The sequence below is a fragment of the Emydura macquarii genome, unplaced genomic scaffold (assembly GCF_026122565.2).
Source record: "Emydura macquarii macquarii isolate MOO-44397 ecotype Brisbane River unplaced genomic scaffold, CSIRO-AGI_Emac_v2 contig_1876, whole genome shotgun sequence".
NCBI lineage: Eukaryota > Metazoa > Chordata > Testudines > Chelidae > Emydura > Emydura macquarii.
Window position 1 is genome coordinate 15,373,826 of NW_027132013.1, and position 25,780 is coordinate 15,399,605.

A 25,780-nucleotide genomic window follows, 5' to 3' on the forward strand; every position below is an offset into this window, starting at 1 on the left:
AACATTTACTTATAAATTCTCAGAATATTCTATACTCAGAGTAAGATTTGTAAATTTGAAAGGATACATTGTATTTTTCATATATAACAAAGAGGCTGAATTCCTGCTTTCATTCCAAAATGAAACTGTCTTAACTATGAAATTTGGCCATCACCTGCATAATATTGTCATTTGTAAGGGTTCCTTTGAGCAAATGAAAAAAATCTGTCTGCTGGAGTTTGTGACATCAGAGTGTTTAAAAAAAAAAAAAGAGTACTTTAGCCCCAGAATGAATTCTTTTCCTTTGGGAACACCTAGAAAGCAAATGCACAATAGAAAAACCAGTGGTTAAGATATATTTACTTTTGCAAATAAAAATCAACTAAATTAAAATAACTTTGCTAGAGTATTGGAGTTGCTAAAATAAAAGTTTCTGACTTAGAAAATTCATAATTAAGGTTCACAAACAACCTTTACTCTGACATTGTATCCAACCCATGATCCACATTTTTGAAGCAGTTTCTTAATCATATCAGGTCATTACAATTATGTGAGGTACTCCAATCAATATATATTTTGAAGGATGAAGATTGTGCTCATTCCCTTCTAAGGAATGGTGGCTATGTGACTGTAATTATGGACTGTATAAGGAGAAATTAGAGGTCAGGTGTTTGACTCTCACTGGGTAGTTGAATTTTGTAGCAGAGTCTTTGTAGGTGATCCTGAATGGTGGTGGTTGAGGGTAGTAGTTCTGTATCTACAGTATGGTAGTTGATGGTATTTCCAGTATGAACTGGAGCCAAAAACCAGGAATTGCATTGCTGAGGCAATCATATAACTCTGGTTCTTGATATTTTTACTGTGTTCATGGTATGGAATACTAGGATATAGATGTATATTGGAAATGTGGTGTGAAATTGTGGTTTGGCTGTATGGTGGCTTGGTGTAGCGGGATTGTTGAGCGTGAAGGTTATATGTGGAACCTTCAGTTTTACATTTTCAGCCTTCTAACACTTTTTTTCCTAGAACTGCAAGATAACATTTGTATTGAATTGATATCCAGTTAGAATCCTAACATAATGTTAATGATATTTTGCCTTAAACTTTTTAGAAATTATTTTAAACCATTGATAATTTGTTGTAAATCATTATGGTTCATTCTGATATAAAAATATTTTGCTTTTGGCAATCAAATGACTTGAGGTAAAAAGTGCTAGTATAAACATACCCTCTGTCTACTCCCCCCATCTCTGTGCACATTCTTTATCACATACAACATCTTGTAAAATAACCCTAAAATAGCAAAAATATGTTTTTGCATCCCTTAAAAAAAGAGAGACAAATTCTTCTGCCTCTCCACCAAAAGTTCTCACTTGCTGTAGCTAACTATTCCACTCTCTTTGAATGTCCCTTTCTATTGATCCACAAGCTACCCTTATATACCATCGCTGGTCACATGACTGTCACTTGGCCCTCAGGGAGCTACAGTTCCTCAGATCCCCCCCAGCAAAGTATATGCCTCATCATGCCTGCCCTTAAAGAGGTCAAGCCTGCGAACAGGGTCACCTGGCCTCAGATGATTATTACCCTTAAAGATCACAGACTATCTTGTTATAAAAACTAATCCTAATCCTTAGAGTATCCTGTTATAGCCCATCAGTAATTTGATATTTTATAATTTATCAGTACCCTGTTTGACCATGTTTTAGACAGTTTTCAGTCCATATGAATAGGTTTGTATCCAAACTAATTTTAGTTATTTTTAATAAATTAAATTAGAAGTTTGAGATACTGTATCAAAAATTTTACAAAAATCCAAATATGATCTGTATACTGTGTTCCCTTAGTCCATCAATTTTGTGATTCTTTTTAAAAATTGTTAGGCAAAATTTTTTATGGGAAATTTATAGTGACCCCTATATTTAGATTACCTAAAACTCTTCAGGATAAAGAATTCTTGCTAGCGCTTTTTGAGAAACATTAATACTTCCTTGTTTGCAGCAAACCTTTGGTGTTCAGCAGGAGATATTCTCTCAGGCTGTAGAAGTGCCTTTTCTTTGTTCTGTGAAATTCTGGTCAGATTTAGCTGAGTTGTAAAGCTTAAAAATCACAATATCCCTTTTCTTATTTGTATTCCTGAGGAAAATTTTGGCAGCATGCTAGAAGCATTGAACATCTAAAAAGCCTTGCTCTGCTGCCATCAGAGCAGCAGCAGACACTTCACTGGGAACACCTGTGAGCTCCAAAGCAGCTGTATCAGGTTATGGGAGTTGGGGAGGGAGATTCCACCTCAGTTCCATTTACTAAAATAACAAAGGCTAGAGATTGGCAAAACTCTGAGGAAGAGGGAAAGGTGTGAGCATAATATGGATATGCAGAGACAACACTCTTGAAGAACTCCAGTTATTAGTAAATAACCTTTCTTTTTCAAAATGGGCTCACATATTCTTGCTGTTGAGAATTTAGCAAGCAATACAACCCCCAGGAAGGCAAGCTGAAAACTAGCAATTAAATAACAATTGTAAAACTGCCCTCCCAATCTGAATATCTGACTGAGAGGCCAGGTTGAGAGAGTAATGCTATATAAAGGTGTGCATATGACTGCAAGTTGCTTCTCTACGGATTTCTAGGCATAGACAAATCTGAATATGACAAATAAATATGGGAGTAGTGAGTAGGAGTAGGGAGGTGATTTTACCTCTGTGTACAGCATTGGTGAGACAGATACTGGAATACCATGTACAGTTGGTGGTGTCCATGTTTTAAAAAGGATGTTGAAAATTTGGAGAGTGTACAGAAGAGAGCCACAAAAATGATTCCAAGGTTGGAGAAAATACTTTGTAGTGAGAGACTTAAAGAGCTCAATCTATTTAGTTTAGCCAAAAGAAGATTGAGAAGCGACTTGGATATAGAGAGAAAATACTGAGTGCTAAAGTGCTCTTTAATCTAGCGGAGAAACGCACAACAAGAACCAACAGCTAAAAACTGAAGCCAGACATTCAAATTAGGCACAGTCTTTTTTAACAGTGAAGGTGATTAATCATCAGAACAAACTACCAAGGGAACTGGTAGAGTCTCCATCTCTTGGTGTCTTCATATCATGACTGGATGCCTTTCAGGAAGATATGCTCTAACCAAATAGAAATAATTGGAATCAATACAGAAGTAACTGGGAGAAATTTAATGGCCTGTGTTATACAAGTCAGATTAAATGATACAAAGATCCTTTCTGGCCTTAAACTCTTATGAATCAAAATCTATGAAATCAGTTGGAGCAAATCCGCAGGGACAATTTTTAACTGGATCCTAACATTTTGGATAGCCTATGGAGTAGTTTGTGGATGAGAGGTTGATATGGTCACATAAATTTTCTTTTTGGATATGTGAGAAAGCTAGTAATGTCTGCACAGGATGTGATGATGAAAATATATTTCAAATGTTTAATTAGTTCTGTGAACCTGTTAATATGAGGATGTTGAAAGATACAGAATACCAGATTCTGAACACTTGTAGTACCATTTTTTTTTTTTTTGCCTAGGTTAGCATCCTCAACCAGTGAGGTTGCTTATTTTATTTTTGCCCCTTCGGTAAATAGTTTTGTTTGCTTTACCACAGCTTCCCCTGGTACATTAAAATAGCAAGCTAATAATTCCAATCTCTGTCTTCCCATTGTATTTAAGATATTCACAACCCTCTGCTGAAATTAGAAAAAAATTACAAAGATTTGAATGTTTCATGTACACTGAAAGATAAAAAGCATGGGATAAACTATTTTCAACCTATAAAAGATTTAATTTGACTTCTATAAAATAAGACTTTTATTCCAAGGTAACACCAGAAAATGGAAGTGGGAAGAAGACTCTGCATATCCCATGAGTAGATAATTAGTCATTTCCAGACTAGTACTGACAGAGTAATGTGATTATAATTTACTTATTTCTGCACAAAAGCAACAAGAATTGTCCTCCTGCTACCTGTGTTTTTGCTGTAGTTGGCTTAATTGAAAAATATGGGGTAATATATGCAGTGGTGGTATAGCCATGTCAGTCCCAGGATATTAGAGAGACAAAGTGTGATGAAGTGAAAGTATTCTTAGGGTTTTTTCTGAGTGCTGGGTGTGTGCCTCAGTTTCCCCATATGTTACTCATGTATTTCGGTGATGGGACCCGGGTGTGTGACCATTGCAGAGACCATTAGAGGGCAGATGGGCCTTCCCCCACCACACATACGCAGACCTAGCCAGGACCCTTTGTCCCGGCCCAGCCAGTTGCAACAGATTGTTGCAGGTGGAGACCAAGAGGAGTTGCTGCCTTGCCTGGGAAGGAGACAAAGGACTGGGGAGGGGCAAGGGATGGCTTTGGGGGAGTGACGGGCTTCCTGGAAGAAAGAGCCAGAAGGAAGAACTCCCCAGGCTCCCATCCAGGGGTTCCCACAGGGGGAGTTTGGGCGGAGCAGGGGCGCTGGACCCTCTGAGGCTAGAGTCAGGAGGCACCTGCACTGGTGTGTGGAGACCCAAGGTGTCAGACTCTGAAGCACTAGAGTCCTGACTGGCTGTGTCCCGAGTGGTTCCAGAGCATGGGTCCTATGGGACTCAGTCACACAAGGTGAGTGAGATAGTATCTTTTATTGGACCAACTTCTGTTGATGAGAGAGACAAGCTTTCAAGCATAGACAGAGCTCTTCTTCAGGTCTGAGAAAGCAGTGGGAAGGAGCTGGGGAGAGTTGTTAGTGGGTTACAATATATAATCCACTATAACAACAAACCTGTAACTCACTAACAAACTCTCCCAGCTGCTTCCTGCCCTCCTTTCCTCCTATGACTGGAGGGGTGTTAATGGGCCACTTCACCTTGAACGGTCCCTTGAAATATGTGTTAAACCAGTGTTTCCCAACCAGTGTGCCATGGCACTGGTGCGCTGTCAGGTCCAAAGAGGTGTGCCACAGAATTTTTTGAAAAACGACATGTGAGAACAAAAAATCCTTCCCTTGTAGTTTAATTAGTGTCAGAGCTGGATCTCATTCTGTGCTTTTGCTCACTGGGATGAGGCCACTTTCAGATATTATGCATGCATCACATTCTATTCCCCAAAGCAAGGTTAAGATAACAAATTTGAGTCCTGCAGAGTGGGGGCAGGTGAGGTGGAAAGAAGGCGGGAAAGCCACCTTCTGATTGGTCATCTGCCTCACTGCCTTGCCTCCTTCAGGGGCACAGAAACCAATCAGAGCTCAATCTCCCTCCCCTTCCCCCTGCCGTCCTGTGAGCAGTGGATTGGAATCTCTGCCCCTCCCCTGCGCACCTGCAGCCTCCAGCTGGGGGCAGAGGGAAGAGCCCTGGGAGCTGCCATACACCCCAGCCTGGAATGGGGATGGGGACCCCATTGCAGCTCAGCCCCCCCAGGTTGGAAGGGGGGAAGAACCCCAGTAGAAACAGAGGTGAGGTTGGGGGGTAAACTGGGGATGGGGGTTGGGCGTGAGGTGCGGGAGCTGAGGGGGCAGAACTGGTGTGAGGTGGGGGCTGGACTGGTAGAGGATGAGAACAGAACTGATGGGGGTTGAGGGGCTGAACTGGTTTGTAGACTAAGGTTACAGGATTGATTTGTAGGTTGAGTGGCAGAATTTATTGCTGGGCTGAGGATGGGCAGATGTGGGGGTGAGAACTGCAGCAGGGGCCAAAATCCTCGAACACAATACATTTGGAGCATGGGCAGTACTAACATTCTCTTTCTCTGGCGATGGGCTGGAGCAGTTCACTAATCGAAGACAGACTTAAAAAACAATATTTTCTTTGTAAATTGCCCCCCAAAACATGTGGTTATCTCCTGATTTGTTGGTGTCTGACTCATTTATTTTTGTATCTCTTGTGGATATCTTGAACTCTCCACTATGAGTTAACTTGAAAACTTCCTGGGGCTTTGAAAGTGGAGGGGCAGATGGCTGCAGGGCAGCCGAGCTCAAACTGCTTAACAGAGCGGCACTCATGATGGACATTGTGGGATAGTTTGGAGGCTATTTACAGCGATATAACCAAAGGGCAGTGTTCACACTCATGCTTTTTCGCTTGTACTTTGCCAAAAAAAAACTCTATGCCTCTCGACAGGGTGGTTTTATTTTGTCAAAAAAACAGAGCAGTTTTGTCATTGGGGGTGTGATTGCAGTGTGTACACCAGCACTATTTTGCTGAAAAAAGCTAACTTTTGTCGATAAAACAGTCTAGGGTAGACCAGGCCACATTTGGGAAGACTATTTTGGGAATGAGAAGAAACGATGAATTATTAATTGCTTGTCATCCCAAAATAATATTCTCTAGTGTGTGTCTTTTCTCCAATGAACATGTTTTTGTCCAGAGTTCTTATATTTAGCTTTAACGTTAGCTTCAATGTTAGTTTCCACGGTTGAAAATATTAATTCTGGCACAAAAGACAGATCATGATCTAACCTTAGCTGCCATGGTTGTTTTGATTTTAACCCTATTAGCCTCATTCTGGATTGGCTCATGAATAATCATAAATTCATTTGGAGACAATATGGTGGTGCAGAGCCATAACAAGGCATTTTAGCGTCCTGAGTGAGCAAGCATGTTTGCGCTCCCTGGAGGTGACACATGCCACCCCCACCAGATTTCTGCCTGCCATTTAGCACAGAAGTTTTCAAACTGTGGGATATGTAGGAAAGTGCACTCCATAGATTGAAAACGGTCACCTTCTGCCAGGAGCCAGTGGATTGGAAGCTGGTGGGAGCCACCTGGCCTGCTCAGGCCCCTGGCTCTCTGTGCTGTGGGTGATGGGGCGCTGGCTGACTGACCAACAGCCCTCCCTGCCCTTCTCCCTGAGCCAAGCTGCCTCTGCACAGCCAGGTGCTCCACAGGCATGGCGGGAGGCACAGCTCCAAGCTGCACCCTGACATGCTCTTACCTCTCCCCCGAAAGAGCCCAGCGCCATCTGGCAATGCCCCCTGGAGCCAGCCCCTGCTCATGGGGCCTGGCTGCCATGAGATGCTCCCCAAGGTGCTTGCTTTCTGCTGCCCTGGAGCTCTTGTTCTTCTACTGCTTTGCAGAATATGGTGGTCGCCATTAGTATAAAAATGTAATGCTGAAAATTCTGCAGTCTTTCTGTATGCTGAATATACTGAAGCCCTAGTTTATTACTAATAATCCGTCAAACAGCCAACAAGTGCTACTATTTTTCAATCATTATTGATCTGCATGGGATTTGAACTAGCAATTTAGCAATGAAAAGCCATACAGCCCACTGCCAATCTCTTGAGCCATCCAGTGTTCTGGCCTGAGGAATATTTTTTCTTTTTATAACATGAATAGTGTTTAAAGTTCCTATCACCAGAATTTCTGACTACATCTTTGGCTTGAAAGGTTTAAAACTTCCAAAAAATAATGTATTTAGAAAAGTCACCCATGCTGTTTACTGGAAGATGATTAGGGACTGTTAGCATAATAAGATGCCAGCAGTTAATACATATGAGACTTGATAGAAATGGATATATACACACAAGCTTCCAAAGTCATATCACTCCTCCAGTCCCATCTTCAAGTGATAGTTTTTGCAGACAGAGGAAAAAGGAAGGCATGGAGAGATTACCACCATAACTACTATAGAAAATCAAGGAATACGGAGTGTGATATAGCGAGGGCAGTAGGAGAGTGCTCAAAGGGAGGTATGTAAGCCCCAGAATGCTCAGGGCTCTGTTCCTTGCAGACTAGTTAGAAGTCATGAGGGGTCAATTAGGAGCAGCTGAGGCCAATTAAGGCCCAGCCAGGTGCTCCATAAAAACCCTCTGCTCCAGACAGACAGAGCATGAGCTGGAGGAGTAGGAATGCTTTGCTGTGTGCGGAGTTGTGTGAAGAAGCAGAGAGAAGTGCAGAGTGTGTGGAGGAGCAGAAAGGAGTGCTGAGGAAGGTATCGGGCTCAAGAAGCCAGAAGGACAGAGGGGGGAAATTAGCCCAGGGGAAAAGACTGCAGCTGTGAGTAAGTTGCCAGCAGCACATAGCTGCTACTCTTTGGGCCCTTGGACTGGGACCTGGAGGAGCAGGCGGGCACAGGTCCCTACCCCCGTCCCTGGGGAGATGGGGTAACTGGTGATGCCCTGACCCACCACGAGAGGCAAAAGCGCGAGACCCACTAGGAGAAAACAAATTACATAAAAACGGAGATGATACCTTGCAATACAATGCAAAAGGACGCTTGTACGTGTGGATGTATGTTGATACTTTCATGTTAAAACGGTCACAGCTATAACATGAATAAAGAAAACATAAAATTTGAGTTCAATGTGCTGTTCAATGATATGTTAATGATTGCACTTTGTTGAAATATCAAGGACAAAAAGGGGACCCTAGGTGAGTTCTTTGTTAATGCACAACAAGATGTGTGTCTGCAGGTAAACAGTGCTGGATGGGAGTCTAATCAGTATGTATTCTGTAAATTTTGTGTACTGCAAAAGTCAGTGTCCATTGTCACGTTAAAACCTCCACATAACTCTGAGTGTTTAGGGATTAGAATGTAAATAATTGAGTTTGGAGGAAGATAGGAGTAAAACCCTGTGTAAAAGCTTTCACATTATAGAAAAAGGGTTAGAATCTTGCAGTGCTCACTTATAAAATGTCTAGGTATGCACAGGATTTAATGTGCTTGTTGAACCTTCAACCCTTGCAGTGCAAATCACTGGTGATCAGCCCACATTCTTTAAATGGTGACACTGTTTTGGAATTAGGGATTACAGATATTGGGCTTGATTCTTCATGGTTTACACCTTTTGGAGCCACTTACACACATGCAGCTACTTACATGTTTGGGTGTAAAATGCTACTATTTTTATTTGATTGTGTCCTGCAACCTCTTTGCTCTCACATGGTGCACGTGTAAATGACTACATAAGATGGAGTGCAATGGAGAATTATGGCCATTCTGCTTGTATTTGTTTCTTATGTGAAAGCCTGAAATTATGAGGAATTTATAGTTAAGCAAATACATGAATAAAAGAATAACTAAAATGGCCACTCTTGCCTGGAAACAGTCATTTTGGGTAAGCTTTGCCTCTATTGATACTTATTTGCTACCTGAGGCTACCCTCGTATTTGTGCCCTAAGAGTGCACTGTGCTTCTGAAATCCCAGCACAGTGCTTTCTGGAACACCAAAACTAGTGGAAGTTTTATTGTTCAGGACAGTTTGAATCAAACTGCTGGGCTACTGGGTCTTGCTGCCAGGGCTTTTTCCTACAATCAAGTAAGTGGGGGGGGGGGGGGACACATACTGGCAGCAGAATGCAAACTCTCATATTCCAGCTCTTCATACTGTCTCTGTTGTTACTAGCTAGCCCAGAAGGAGTAGGCCTATTGCTCTGTATGCTGTGGCTACTGCTATCATTAGCTGAGTAGTGCGTTTTCATGTTAACCAACAATGAAGTTTCCTGAGCACTTCTTACCTTTTTCCACAGCCATCTGCCAGCAGCCACTGCTTCTGCACTGTCCAATTGCACTGAGCTCCTGATGTAGCATTTTGGGGATATTTCTTCCTCCTTACTACCAAAAATGGAATGACTAGGCTGTAGAAGTGTTGACAATCGACTAGGGGCTTGGGTACTGTTACTCCAGATGGTGGAACTCCAGGAGACCCTTTTTCCCTATTCTTATTTCTATTCAACAAATAAATAAATACAAAAGCAAAATAGCTATTTTTAATAACAAAATTTCGTGATTCCTCATATTGGAATGTTGGTGGTTCAGAGAGCAATACTAGCTACAATGGACAGCATTGGAAGTTGTTTTACCTAATATACTATACTCGGTGTGTTATGCAGCCTTGACAGGATATATACTATATAGTCATTAGCTGTGGCATTATAGAATCATAGAGTTGGAGGGGACCTCAGGAGATCATCTAGTCCAACCCCCTGCTCAAAGCAGGACTAACCTCAGCTAAATAATCCAGCCAGGGCTTTGTCAAGCCGCAGCTTAAAAACCTCTAAAGATGGAGATTCCACCACTTCTCTAGGTAACCCATTCCAGTGCTTCACCACCCTCCTAGTGAAAAACTTTTTCCTAATGTCCAACCTAGATCTCCCCCACTGCAATTTGAGACCGTTGCTCCTTGTTCTGTCATCTGCCACCACTGAGAACAGCCTAGAACCGTCCTCCCTGGAACCCCCTTTAGGTAGTTAAAGGCTGCTATCAAATCTCCCCTCATTCTTCTCTTCTGCAGACTAAACAAGCCTAGTTCCCTCAGCCTCTCCTCATAGTTGTGTGCTCCAGCCCCCTAATCATTTTTGTTGCCCTCTGCTGGACTCTCTCCAACTTCTCCACATCCTTTTTGTAGTGGGGGGCTCAAAACTGGACACAATACTCTAAATGCGGCCTCACCAATGCTGAAGAGAGGGGAATAATCATTTCCCGCGATCGGATGGCAATGCTCCTACTAATGCAGCCCAATATGCTATTAGACTTCTTGGCAACCAGGGCACACTGTTGACTCATATCCAGCTTCTAATCCACTGTTACCCCCAGGTCCTTTTCTGCAGAACTGTTGCCTAGCTCATCGGTCCCCAGTCTGTAGCTGTGTATGGGATTCTTCCGTCCAAAGTGCAGGACTCTGCACTTGTCCTTGTTCAACCTCATCAGATTTCTTTTGGCCCAATCCTCCAGTTTGTTTAGGTCCTTCTGTATCCTATCCCTACCTTCCATGGTATCTACCACTCCCCCTAGCTTAGTGTCATCTGCAGACTTGCTGAGGATGTGCAATCTACCCTATCCTCTAGATCATTGATGAAGATGTTGAACAAAACCGGCCCCAGGACCGACCCCTGGGGCACTCGCTTGTGACCGGCTGCCAGCTAGACATGGAGCCATTGATCACTACTTGTTGAGCCCTATGCTCTAGCCCAGCGGTTCTCAACCTTTTTTTCCCCAAGTACCACCGGCGGCGGTGGGGTGCGGCAGCGGGGTTACATGGGGGGAACAATGCCCTCTGCCGAAACCCTGCCGCCGTTTGCCCCTTTTCGGTGGCAGGGTATCGAGGGGGTGGGTGGGACTTTCGGTGGCGGCGGGGTTTCGCGGTGGCGGGGGGGGGACGACGACGACTTTCGGTGGCGCGGTATGGCCCGCGTACCACCCAGCCTTCTTCAAAGTACCACTGTATTACCGGTTGAGAACTGCTGCTCTAGCCAGTTCTCTATCCATTTTATAGTCCATTTATCTAACCCATACTTCCTTAACTTGTTAATAAGAATACTGTGAGAGACCATATCAAAGGCTTTGCTAAAGTCAAGGTATGTCACGTCCACCGCTTTCCCCGCATCCACAGAACCAGTCACCTCTTCATAGAAAGCAATAAACAGTAATGGATAAAATTAAGCAAAAGAAAATACAGACTGTGTATCAGGAACCTTTCCTGTTAGTCTGTGAAGAGTCTCCCCTGGGAAATGTTGGAAACCTCTTTATTTTGCTCTTTTACAACTGGATTAGAGAAAGCATTGAAAATTGTTACAGGGAATAATCTGTACTGGCAAGGGGAATGGACAAGATGACATGTAAAATGAGTTTTCCTTCTCTAGCTTCTATGATTGTGGTTAATGTTAATTGTTACTCTATGTATTCAGGTATATATTCCTTCCTACAATCTATTTACTCCTCGATCACTATTCTCTTATTTTTAGTACCAAGCACAAAACATGCAAAATGATCCATCTGTTTTATTTTTCTATGTACTGAGTTTAAAAGCTCTTAGATGGGGTTCTTACAGTTACATGGAGGAGGGAAAGAACAAAGTGTTTGCCACAAAGACATGCCATATTGCTGGACTTTTCATCTTGAACAGGTCTTTTGGATCATCTTTGTTCTAAACATCATTGTGGATAGTTCAGTCAAAACGTCTGCTCAGTGCACGGCAGTGGACAAAGAACTGAACAAGATATTACATTTTTTAAGAAAAACAGAATAATAATTCTGTTAGGTAATTAAATGTCATCCTTGTATTGTGTTCAGTTCTGGTCACACATTCTCAAAAAGGATATAACAGAAATAGAAGAAGTCTAGAGAAAGGAAGCAAAACAGAGCAGAGACATAGGAATAGTTACATATAAGGGAAGATTTAAAAGGTAAGCACTTGGAGGCAAAAGTTGACTTGAAATGTATGCAAAATACAAAAGTGAAACATTGCTTTTGAATCAAACATCTGATAACAAAATATCTCCTTGGTTGTGCATTTTGTTGTTGTTGTTGTGGGGCTTGGGGAGAAATCCCAGCATCAGACAATTGTTTTCTCATGTAGTCCTTCCCTTTGTCCCACTAGAATTATTTTGCCACCACATTGAGGAGAGGAGCTAGTCAGGGCACAGAAGGCAGTTTGCTTCTATTTGTGTTCAAGGGAATATTGGCATCTCAGCTGTTGGTCATTAATTGCCCTGCCTTTTTAATCCCTATAAACATTATACTATAAAATTCATGTGTTCAAATGTTTTCTACTAATTAGATATTTGTGGTTGTGCTCACAGGGACTGTTCTTTCCCTCTCAAATGGTGGAACTGTTGTTGATAGTGGGCAAGAAAATACATATTTTTAAAAACCTTCAGTCAGACCATTTGTGGTCATCTTGTCATCTGGCTGATAGTTTGCTTTTTACATCAAGCCTAACTCTGTCCCATTTATTTAGTAATAGGGTACATCATCCTATAATTACTCCTCTTTATTATTATATTATAACACACTTCAAAACTCTTTCCATTTCTTAAATTTCATTGTTTAACCCTGTTCATTTGCTTCACATATGCAAGTTGATTTATTGTTTCCTGAGAGTCATTTATTCTAGTTCATTCCCACTGAAGTCTTAGGTAGAATCTTCCCCTTAAAGAAAAAATGCTAGCCACTGTGTTTGTGGTGCAACACAACTAACTCTGGCCACAACTATTCATGATTTCACATCAACTGCTGAAGCTGCCAGTAGGTAGTCATATAGTAAATAAGATACTTAAATATTAATGGCTACTCTGGTTCCATTGCATACAACAAACTATAATTGACTAGTTTGTGCCCCTTCCTTATCATATAATACTATTGGTTACGCTTGGTTCCTTTCTTAGGACTACATTTTCCTCCACCCTCTTCCAAACCTAAGTAACAATGCTTGATATTTTGGGGGGAGGGGATGTAGGTACTTTTCAATCTTACTGTGTGAAATTGATGCATGGGTGACTGAGTACATGTGAAAAAATACTTCAAGTGCTTTGTGTTAGAAGCAGTTCAAATAGGATTTACAATGACCAGGTAAAACAATGAATAAAATACTTGGCCAGAGGAAATACCATTGTAAAGTAGAAAGACAGGGAAGCCATGACACTAGGGAGAGAGTGCTGATTTAATAAAAGGAGATGAAAGCTGGCAGGCAGGAAAAAGGGCCCGAATTCAGTTAGTGAGGATGGGATGCAAGATGGAAGTCAAGCAAGGGCAACAATTATATTGCAAGAACAGAGGTTAGAAGCCTTCAAGAAAGCAGCAAATCTGTTTAGGGTCCAGTAATGAAGGTTAGGAAGATGGCAGAAGGGGCTGAACTATTGGAGGAAATACACTGGGAACCAGAGAGAGGGCTTTACTCCCCAGCATTATGAAGACATTTGGAAACTCTAAGGATGATGTTTGATACCATTGGTGAGTGGGAGTTTGGGAGCTGAGAATAGAGTCCTGATCCCAACAGAGATTGAGAAAGAGGGAGAATACTTATTCTATCAACTGGATTGAAGTTGAAGGAATGAACTCTGTTCCCAATAGTGGGATGAAGATTGGGAGTTGAGGAGACTATGCTGATTTGGCTGACAGGAAGAAAGATATAAGAAATAATGTAGAGTGACAAGACAACTTCAAGAAGGAGGATGGAATTTCAATGATGGGCATATATTGGGGTCTTCTTCAAAGGTTTTTTGTCCATTCCTTTGAATGTATTTCGTCTGACATGATTCCTAGAAAATTGGGGCAAAACCCAGCTTTTGTCCAAGCAGGGACTCTGGAACCAGTGATGGGTGAATTTTAAAAGTTTTGGTGGTTTGAATAAATATATGAAAATTCAGATACTACTTTGACCCTTCAAGCCTCTGGTGAGAACTTTCCTGCATCCCCTCAGGTATAGCCTCTCCCTCACCCTGACTTGCCTGTTCACTCTTACCTTAAGGGGATGTAATTTTGGGGGGAGGGTGGATGTGGGTGTCCTGCTGAAGTGTATGCAAGTCTTCAGGATGACATCTGTGGTCCCTTTCATGCCTCCCCAACAGGTCCTCATAATTCTCAGCCAAATCCCCACTCCAATCTGGCAAGAGGCAACAGCAACTAGATGAAAAGATGAAATTTTGTTTCCGCTGGGTCTGGTTGCTTCTTGGGACCTTCTTAGTACATAGGTCTCAGATTTCAAAGAGTGTTTTTGAAACCAAACAGCTGGTGAGATTTCTGAATCACACTTTGAGATGCAAATATTAGAGAAACCCCAGAGAGCCCCTGAGTTGCAAGAGAACAGCAGCATCAAGATACAATGAAGATGTTGCTGAATCTCCCCAAACATAGCAGTGTCTGTTAGAGAAGAAAAGGGCCATCCCCACAAAGACTGATGCCCCTTAGAGTGGGAGGTGATTACCTGGAAAACTTCTCTAGCAAAGGCTGGCCTTTGGTGAGTTGGGGTTAATGAACCTCTTCAATGTGTCCCATAAAATGACCTTCATCAACCTTGGGGCACTGCTGTCTGTCCTCACGCTATCATGCAGTAGATATGGGAGTGAACTCATGATATTATCTCCCATCTCACCTTGCACAGCCTGCACTAAAGGTAAGTGTGGTTCTTGGAAGCAGAGCTGGGATATCATGCGATGAAAGTGGTGTGGACTTCTTAAACCATTCTCAAACCTCAATAAAGACTTGATTCCAGAGAGAGGCCGAGATTCAGACCAGTTCTTACTTTGCCCAAAACAGTTCACCCAGTCGTAAATTGACCTGCTTTTCCTCAAACTGGGAGTCAGAAATCCCTTTTCTCTTCTGTTTTTCTGCTGCAGAAATTCCCAACATTCCCATTTTGTGGGCTCCAGAGAGGGGTAAGCAACATCTTCAATTCCAGCCAATCATTTCCAAACTAATTCTTTGCGCTTTTTTTTGTGCTTTTTTTTTTTTTAATCATCAGAAAAAGCTTTCAGACTCATTTTTCCCATTTGTTTGATTTCCTTGTGGATTCTCGTAATTCTGTTTAGAGAGGCCGTGGCCTCCCCAGGCACTAGGGCTTAGATTCATCTGCTGTTTCCATTTATGTGCTGTTCTCCATTGGATTTTCATGGATCACTATGTTAATCTAATGGTGTTATTAGAGGGTGAGCATCCAGATTCTATGGGTTGTTTTGCTCACAGTATTGTCCAGTACCAAAAAAGTATTGTCATCCTGCTGCCAACCTGTTATCAGGCTTCTGTTTTCTAAATGCCGGCAGTTGCATTTAGTTATTTAATGAGCATTGCCCTCTTGCTTCCCTCTCCATCTAGGGATTGCCTGGCATTCATTGCTCTCTTTCTGCTCTGTCTACGGCTGTCAGCTTGGCATTGCCTCCCTGAAGACCTAGCCCTTTGCTTGATTGTGTGGCTTTGCCCTTTTGACCATCTGATTGCCTGACATTGACTACCTTTTGCCCTATCCATCTGTTGAATGGCTTGCATTGCCTCTTTATTGCTCTTTGCATCAGATTGCATGTGGACATTGACTTCCTGCAGCCCAGCCTCCTTTTTTGAGTGCCTGGTATTGCCCTCCTTCTGCTGTGTGCATCTCTTGACTTCCTGGAATTGCTCTCCTGCTGCTTCGTGCACCTGCTGACTGCTTGATACTGCTTTATTGACTTGCTGAGTGTCTGGCATTTTCCTTCTGCCTTTCCACCTGCTTTCTAGCTTACATTATCCTTGCTGTCCTTTGAGTCTGATTACAAACTGGCATTGCCCTTTTGCTGCCTTGTCCACTTGCTTATTTGCCTGACATTTCTCTGCTGCTGTCCTGCCCACCTGCTTAGATTTCACTTCCAAATAAGCACAATTTGGAAAAAAAAAATTAATAAGAAATGTGAGGAACAAGAAAAGGCTATTATCTGGCTCCAACGTGCCCTGCTTCAACCCAACATACCAACACTTCAATACTGATCTCTGTATCTCCATCCTGCTTTTTCATAGAACTACTCAATCCATTTTCCTCCTAGAAAAGATTGAGAGGTGCAGTAATCTCACTTAAACTCTTTGCTGCAATCACCTAATCTGGGAACTTATTCCAGCAGTGTATTGCAGTTTACAGGACATAGCATTTATACAACGCTATTCAATCTAAAATCACTTTACCAACATTATCTACAGAAATCCTTGGAGCACCACTTTAAGGTAGGTAATTAACTATTAGCCACATATTGCTTAGGCTCAGAAACATAAATGCTCAGCTATGCCCAGTAAACATGGATTAAGTAAATTCATGGATTCCAAGGCAAGAAGGGACCATTGTGATCATCTAGTCTGACTTCCTGCATAACACAGGCAATAGAAATTCCCCACAATAATTCCTAGATCATATCTTTTAGAAAAAACATTCAATCTTGATTTTAAAATTTCCAGTGATGGAGAATCCACCAAGATCCTTGGTAAATTGTTCCAATGGTTAGTTACCCTCACTGTTAAAAATGTAGACCTTATTTCCAATATGAATTTGTCTAGCTTCAACTTCTAGCCATTGGATCATGTCATACCTAGATTGAAGAGCCCAGTATCAAATATTTGTCCCCAACACAGGTACCTAGAAACTGTAATCAAGTCATCCCTAATCCTTCTGTTCGTTAAAATAAATAGATTGAGATCCTTGAGTCCATCACTATAAGGCATGTTTTCTAATCCTTTAATCATTCTCATGGCTCATCTCCAAACCATCTCCAATTTATGAAAATTCTTCTTGAATGGTGGATACCAGAACTGGACACCGTATTCCAGTAGCGATGACACTAGTGCCAAATACAAAGGTAAAAAACCTCTCTACTCCTTGAAATCCCCTGTTTCTGCGTCCAAGAATCGCATTAGCCCTTTTGGCTACAGCATCGCATTGGGAGCTCATGTTCAGCTGATTATGCACCAGGACGCCCAAATCTTTTTTCAGAATCATTGTTCCCAGGATAGAGGCCCCCATCCTGTAAGTATGGCCTATGTTCTTTGTTCCTAGAAGTATGCATTTACATTTAGCCATATTAAAAGCCATATTGTTTGCTTGTATTCAGTTTACCAAGTGATTTAGATCGCCTGGTATCAGGGACCTGTACTCCTAATTATTTACCATTTCCCCCAATTTTTGTGTCATCTGCAAATTCTATCTGTGATTTTGTTTTCGTCTAGGCAATTCATAAAAATGTTAGAGTATGAGACCAAGAACTGATCCCTCTGGGACCTCACTAGAAAGCCCCCCACTCTGATGATGATATCCCATTTACAGTGGAGGAAAGAAACTTAAAAAAAGACTCTTTTACAGCTCCCTGATTCTGAGGTTGATGCTGTAAACGACACTGGGTTGTAATGGGCCCATAGGGGCCTTTGTAGCAGCAGGAGATTGCCAGAGTGCAGCAAATTCCAGACGCATATTCCAGATATACATTCTCCCACTCAGGCATGCCCCCAACACATCTTCAATGCTGAAAGAATCTTCAGTTGCCCCCTTATCTTTTTTGCCTATCTGTATGGAGAAGGGGCCAGGATCTGAACCTATGTGATTTGCTTAATGAGACAAGTCATTATCAGAGCCTAGACTAGAAATAAGGAGTTCCTGCTTCCTACTCCTGGACTCAAAATACTAGACCACACCTCTCCTTAAACCATGCAGGAGTTCCCAGTTACTCCTTGTTTTCGGATCATGCTTTAGAACCCAGTACTAGAGTGAACATTCTGTCTCTATAGACTCCTTCCATCTCTGTCATAATTTCATAGAAAATAATTGTCTCCCTTATTACAATTAAAACAAATCCAGCTCTCTTAACTTTTCCTGATAACTTAGATTCTTCAGATCTGTTGTCACATGTTGACCTATGCTATTTTGAAAGGTGCCTAAGTATGCTAAAAGAAGTCTAGCAATTGCTTTATAAAGTTAGAGGACAACACTCCTCAAGGCAACAATCTCTTTCCTTTGGAATAGAGCCCAGCACAGTATGGGATCTACCAAACACTTTTTACAGTATCAGATTTTCCAAGACATTCACTTTCCCTTTGTAGAATGGTTCCCAACTTTACTAAACAGTATTTCAGATAAAATCAAACTAGGACTTTCCCTATGAGTTTTCTGGTTTTCACCCTTAGAAAACTGAGAATTCTTGTATTTAGTGTTTGCACTGAGAAACTGAACAAAGTTTCTACTATTACTTCCACTACTACTCCCACACAAAACCTTGCCTGCCCTTTCCCCTCAGTCCTTCCACATTCTCTCCCTTCAGCAAACACAGAGTCCTGCCACTTTTTTTGTCAAATATCCAAACTTAGTCTGCAAGCTCTCAAACGTAGCAAGGCTGATGGCATCTCACTCCTCAGCAACTTTGCACTGCTGCTGGTCCTAGCAACACGGCTGTCTCATCTCCATGCCAGCTTTCGTTCCAGTTTTTCCCCAACTCCCAGCCTCAGCTCTTAATATGACATTTCTCCCTTTGCTAGTTCTCACACTGATGTTTGGGAACTGGTATCAAAAGGACACATCACATTAGGAGGGTGAAGGGTAGGTTTTCTCCAACAAAATAGAGGGACTGTGGGATGCATCTAATACTCATTCTCTACTCGCTAAACCAGAAAGCTTTCTTCTAGCATAGCATCTTAGTGGCTCTACATTGTAGTAGTAAGCAACCTTCAGTCTCAAGAGACCATGGGTATGCGCCCCTGGAAGGTAATAAATTTGTTCAGTTGGTTTTATGGCACCCGCGGCTGTGGCTGAAGAGACCCATTCAAGAAAGACCATCTCTGCTGCATTTGTCACATTTAAAGGTGGTTTTTTGACTCTTTGGGCTCTGCTTTCTGTGAGTTCTTTTCTCCTCTGCTAAGGTGGACTGCTTCCTCTCGTAGTTTTGGAGACCTTTATTGAGCTCTTGTTTTCAAAGACTGCAGTCCTGAGTGTGATCTTCCCAGTTATCCATAGGCATGTCCATTTCTTTGAGTCTTGCTTGCACACAACCTTGAAATGCAATTTTGGGCATTTTTTTAGGTCTTTTTCCACATGTCAATTTGCCATAAAGGATGTTCTTTGGGATTCACCTATCATTCATTTGGCACACATGCCCAAGCCAGCGGAGGCATCTCTGCTTAAGGAGTATTTTACATGCTGGGTATGTTGGCCTGCTTGAGCACCTCCGTGTTGGTGACTCTGTCCCTCCAGGAAATTCCAAAAATTCAATGAAGACAATGTATATGAAAACTGTTGAGCTTTTTTTCCTGGTGAGAGTATAAGGTCCATGTCTCGCTCCTGTACAAAAGTGTACTGATAACATATGCATGATACATACAGATCTTTGTATGTTCTGTCAGTTTATTGTTTTGCCATACGCTCTTGCTCAGTCTAGGTAATGTTGTGGAAGCTTTTCCGAAGTAGATATTGAGTTCTGTTTCAAATGAAAGGTTATCCGCAATAGTGGACCCCAGGTAACCAATTTATTTTAAAAGATTTTATGTTCATTTGAGAGACAGAAATATTTATCCAGCAATTTTTACATCTACAGTTGTCATAATTTGATTAAAGAACCAATAAAAATTATCAAAAGCCACTGAGGGCAGAAATCCTATTTATGAAGCCCTAACATCACCTTTGTTCTTTGGTATTCTGCCCCTCTGATAAAGTGATCCCTCTATTTGTTAGCTTCTTTAATGCAACTGTAACTTTGCAACAAGAAGAGTCTTAAAATTAACTTTTTAAATACTCAGCTCACCCTCTTGCCAACTCATAAAGTTTCCTTGTGTGGCACCTCTGTTTCCTAATCTCAGTCAAGTTTTCTCCCTATTTTACTTCCTGTTCTTTGACTCTTTGCCTTTGCCACTTATTTCTGAAATGGAATCTTGTACATTAGATATTAAAAAAAACATTTGACATCACCTGCATATTTTTTTTGCAAATTTTTGTAAGTTCCGCTCAGCCCAAATACCCTTTTCTCCTGGGTTGAGAAAGATAGCCCTGCAGCATTCTCTACTGCTCTTTCAGTGTCTCTCCTGCAGTGCCTCACCCCCATCATTCCTCTCTAGACAGGAGTTTTTAGCAGTTTAGTTTTCTTGTGATCTTTGGCTCTGGCTTGGGAAAAGTAAACCTGTTAGCTTGGCTGGAGGCAGGCTTGTGGGTGTTTTCCATTAGTTCCCCCATTGCCTCCTGTAGACGCCATGGTATTTTCCCTGGAGATATCATATCTCCGTTGTTTTGTTTACTACTTGGTTTTCTCTTACTGCCTCATTTGATTTAATTCTGGGTACTCGGACAGAATAGTATCAGGCTGCTAAACTGAGGTACATACCTGTATTATTTTGTATGAATACTGTCTGTTTTGTTCTCTACACACACTATACATATTTTGCTCTTTTAATTTGTCATAAATTAATCCTTCCAGAACCCTGATCTTTGTAGTGACAATCTGAGGGACTTTCAGAGAAGAACTATCTTTCTGTTTAATGAGATCCACAGATGTAATGTAATATTCCAGAAGCGTTTACATCCAAGATATATGGAAAGGACTAACACTTTCATAGAATCATAGAGTTGGAAGGGACCTCAGGAGGTCATCTAGTCCAACCCCCTGCTCAGAGCAGCTAAATCCTCAGCTAAATACACACTTTGCTCTGTTTATCCCACAATCCTGTACTTCCTCCTGAGGAGTTAGAAGCATCAGTTTTCCCCGACAACTGTAATGATATAGTTACACTCCATCAGAATACAAATCATTATCATACTGAAAAGTAATTAAATGTCCCACATTTTCAATTTAAAAGGTAGAATTTTTAAATGTAAATGCAGTTGCCGCAGAGTTTGCCGTCTGCTGCACCTGAGCACTGCCGAATCCAGGAACCCTGCTACTGAAATTAGGTCCAGCTTGCCTCACAGTACACAAGGCCTTACTTATACAATTGGAGACTGCATTATTGTAACGGTTAAAGAAAATTATGGTATTTATATGTATTACATAAAAAGCCCTACATTAAAAGAATATTAAGGTTGCAAAGTCAAGCACTCAAAAGTTAAAATGCCAGAATTAAGCTTGTGTATGCAGCTCAAAATTGCATTGGCCTAAAAGTGCAATAACAAGTGGATTGGATTAGTTTCAATCAGGATATAAAAAGCATTGTAACTCCTCGTACAGATAAAGGGGGGTGTTGTTTTGGACAGATGTTCTGCAGTAAAGATCCTAGGAACAGCCAAACTTGGGAAGAAAGTTTAGGCTGAAGTTTATCTTGTATTGTTATTTAAGTTAACAGTAAAAACAAATGCCAGGGAGAAGGGTAAGTTTGTGCTTTATACTGTGTGTATTCTTTATTCAAACCAACATGGGAATTCCACCTGCATAGATGTGATTTCAGTCCTGTGTGCTGTAGCAGTCTCGGCACAGAGTTGTATTAAACAGCCTTAGTAGTAGTTGTATGTATTTGTATTTACAGTCCATTTATTAGAATCATGCTAGCAGAATTCAGTTACTTACCAGACCATAATATTCATCACTTTAAAGTCAAATAATAGCCAAAAGGCCAAACATATCCCTATTTTGACTATCAATGACTCTAGTGGAGTTACAGCATAATGAATTAGTTCCATAATCTAGAAGCTAGGAGATTGAAGTGTGAGAGATAAAGTCTCTCTTCTCTCTGACAGACCCCTTCATCTAGTTAATATAGTGAGATTCTTTGATGCAAAAAGTGCGATTTTGTTTTTTTGCCAGGCATGAAGGAATCCTGGATGGTTAGCATCTTGACAAAGTGCACTTGATCACTGTGTCTTCCAATACCTATTTAGATGTTGAAGTTAAATTTAGTATTACATGAAATACTGTTTCCTGAATAAACAAGCTTTCTAATCGCTTAGCAAATGGATCAGATCCTTGGATCTGGCTGAGAAGTGGAGGCTACAAGGTTGCAGGAAGAGGCAAAGTTTTCATAAACCACTATAAAGCCATTCTTATTAGATTCTACTTGGCCCCAGGAATGAGACTCCTGCATGGATGGAACCTCTAAAGAAGGGAAAATTACTTACATATAATTCTGTTTCTCTGTAGATATTATCTTGGAGGGTTCTCACTCACTTGCCCACATCCCCTCAGAGTTTGGAAATTAATTTTTGGAGGACCCTCCCCAGCTCCCATGGCCTGAGCCATATTTTTCATCTTATGCTGGTCATCTTGAAATCTGGAATGTCCCTTTCTTTGCAGAAGCTTCTGTAACATTGTAATGGAAGGAAGTGACTGGAACATTCTTAGACAACATTTATACTTGGCAGAGGATAGCAAACAGGCAGTAGGGTACCAAACTTACTATCTACCATGCTACTGGTGCCCTTAAAAGTTAGAAAAACATTGAGCTAAGAGAGTTCTATCAGTCTCATACTAAGGAGCTAATGCCCAGGAGTAAGAATCCTGCAAGATATCTTCAGAGAGGAAGAATTACAGGTAAAGATTTTTAATTTCTGCTGGGTCCAGCTGGTATCCACTGTGAAACGATATTTGGATACAGAGCTCTTGACTAGTGGGTTGTTTGTGTGGGCGTAGTAGCAAGGCTCCTAAAACAGCAAGGTCCTTTCCTTTCATAAGGACTAAAGCCACCACTGAGCAAAAATGACAGTCGTGTTTCTTATGAAGGGAGCTGGGGTATGTGGCTCAGGGTCCCCACCTTTTACATACCTGAGGCCCCTTTTTGGTAATTTTTCAAGAGTGGAACTTACTTTGTATAAAATGAAGCAAAGTAGCCAGATTTATCTCTAATATGCAAATATAGTCTGAAAAGACTATAAACTCACCAGTTTAAGATGGAACACCACATATTAGGGTGTGTGTTTGTTTTTTCAGAGCTGCAACTCTTTATTTACTATTAAGCCAATCACAACCATTGTAGAATTGAGTGACATTTCAGAAGGTCTTTATTTAATCCCTACATCTTTAATCTTATCATATGATTCCATGACATAGTAACACCACAGAAGCTTAAAAAAAAAAAACTAAACAGACTTCCACTATTCTGTTCTCAACTTTGGCTGTGCCTCTTGAATGTATATTGTATGTTTCACCTCTGTTAGTCCTACAGCAAAAGAGAGTCAGTCAATATGGTGTAGATCATGCTGTGAAACATCAATTTAACACCTAGTGAAGAGTTGATTCTTTTATCCAAGAATTTCAGAGATAGTAACTCTATGTAAATTGAGTGAAGTCCTGGCTCCATTGAAGTTCATGGCAATATTCTGACTGACTTCAGTGGAGCCAGGATTTCATTCATTGTGTTTTAGTTTTTCTTATTGGAGTTGATTGTTTCTGGTTTGTTTTTTCCCTTTGGAAATAATTGCAACAAAAGAACTCTCACAGTGAAGTGGCCACGTCCCACCCCCCACAAAATGACTTCATTGTAAGTGAAGTTTCATCCTAACGGAAACTTATACATTGCACGTGTGAAACAATTTGGGACTTTCATTCTGCTTTACTAAAAATGGTGTATATTATATCGAATTTCCACAGTATGATTTCACTCCAGATGAAAGAATGAACACCTGTTAATCCTGAATTATTCTCTTCTCTCCCTCTTTTCCTCTCCTGCAAGAATCTGACCTATGCTCATTCCACACAGTTCATTAAGATGCCATCTAGTTGTTTTTTGTCTGCTTCTTTCTGTAAAAAACCAAAAACCTTTGTTTTTTAACCTTGTAAACTGCACTGTCCTATTTCTCTTCCCCATTCTGTATTTATTACAATTAACTATGTTTAAAGGGAAAGCAGGATACATGCATGAGAGCAGAGAGCCTCTATGGTTTTTACCAGCTTCTCTCCCTCCTCTACTAAATTGGTAGGGAAGTTTCCCTAAAGTGAACTAAACTCACACTTTAACAATTCAGACATTAAAAGAGACTGAAAAGAATCTTTCAAAAGTTGAACTGAATAAACATTTTAGATAAAATATTGAGCAATATAAAGTTGTTGTGGAAAGATGGAGAGGGGAAGAAAAGTAAAATTTTAATGATGAGTTTGTATGATATTGGGGTTGCACCACTGCCTTTACTCTGTCATGCTCTCAAGTGGAATAATTTTTAAAAGAAATTAGTGGCTTGTTGATTGTCTGCCATAAAATTGGGCTGAGGTGGAAAGCACAGCAATTTGTGAGTGGGAAAATATGACTATGGAAATAATATTTGTTTGATCTGTTTGTTTGAGCCAAGTGTGATAGCTAGATTCCAGCCATTATTTTAACTATGTATAACAAGCAAATCCTCTTAAGCTCTCACCCTGTGCAAATACCAAGACACTTGACACTGGCTTAGCACACATCATCATCAAGCTGTATATTACACTCCCGCACATGCTGTAATGTAGTGCATCTGGCAAGCTGTATAGATCTTCCTAATACCTGCATGCATTTCATTCAACCTATCAAGTGGAGAAAAGCATCTGTTAAGTGTTTTGCTTGATTTTTTTGACAAACAGAATTCTAATTTTATTTATATGACAAAGGATGGAAGTGAGGAATGCAATCTGACAAATTTACTGCCAGCAATGGGACAGCATCACTCTTCACAGCTGAAAATGTGAGGGAGATTCCCAAACCTGAGCCATTCTTTTTAGATGACCAAATCTGAGGAACTGTCCCAGAACTGAGGTATCGTTAGAGGAGGTTTTAGAACAAATTGATAAATTAAACAGTAATAACTCACCAGGACCAGATGGTATCCATCCAAGAGTTCTGAAGGAACTCCAATGTGAAATTTCACAAGCACTAACTGTGATATGTAACCTATCATTTAAATCAGCTTCTGCACCAGATGACTGAAGGATAGCTAATGTGATGCCAATTTTTTAAAAAGGCTCCAGAGGCGATCCTGGAAATTACAGGCCGGTAACCCTAACTTCAAAATCAGGCAAATTGGTTGAAACTATAGTAAAGAACAGAATTATCAGACATACAGATTAATACAGTTTGTTCGGGAAGAGTCAACATGGTTTTTTTTAAAGGGAAGTCATGCCTCATCAATCTACTAGAATTCTTTGAGAGGGTCAACAAGCACGTGGTCAAGGGTGATCAAGTGGATGGTGTACTTAGATTTTCAGAAAGCCTTTGACAGGGTCCTTCACCAAAGGCTCTTAAGCAAAGTAATCACTCATGGGATAAGAGGGAAGTTCCTCTCCTGGATCAGTAACTGGTTAAAAGACTGGAAACAAAGGGTAGGAATAAATGGTCAGTTTTCAGAATGGCAAGAGGTAAATATTGGTGTCTCCAGAGGTCTGTACTGGGACCAGTACTGTTCAACCTATTCATAAATGATCTGGAAAAAGGGATAAACAGTGAGGTGGCAAAATTTGCAGATAATACAGAACTATTCAAGACAGTTAAGTCCAAAGCAGATTGTGAAGAGTTACAAAGGGATCGCACAAAACTGCATGACTGGGAAACAAAATGGCAGATGAAATTCAAGGTTGATAAATGTGAAATAATGCACATTTGAAATCATCATCCCTACTATACATATAAAATGATAGGGTCTAAATTAGTTGTTACCACTCAAGAAAGATCTTTGAGTCATTATGGATAGTTCTCTGAAAAATCCACTTAATGTGCAGCGGCAGTCAAAA

General features: G+C 40.9%; 1 protein-coding gene across 22 annotated transcripts in view; it reads left to right on the forward strand.

Moving 5' to 3' along the window:
• GPHN (gephyrin) overlaps positions 1-25,780 on the forward strand; it is a 604,586-nt gene that overhangs the window by 336,394 nt on the left and 242,412 nt on the right. For 12 of the 22 annotated variants that reach the window (XM_067557745.1, XM_067557750.1, XM_067557759.1 and 9 more), the window contains one exon: positions 15,014-15,052. The exons of 9 other annotated variants lie outside the window; for them this stretch is intronic. In XM_067557745.1, coding sequence (XP_067413846.1) covers positions 15,014-15,052 — 39 coding nt within the window. Of the gene's footprint in view, positions 1-7,804; positions 7,890-15,013; positions 15,053-25,780 lie in introns of those variants that run through there. One more of the 22 variants, XM_067557758.1, reaches the window with a different exon arrangement.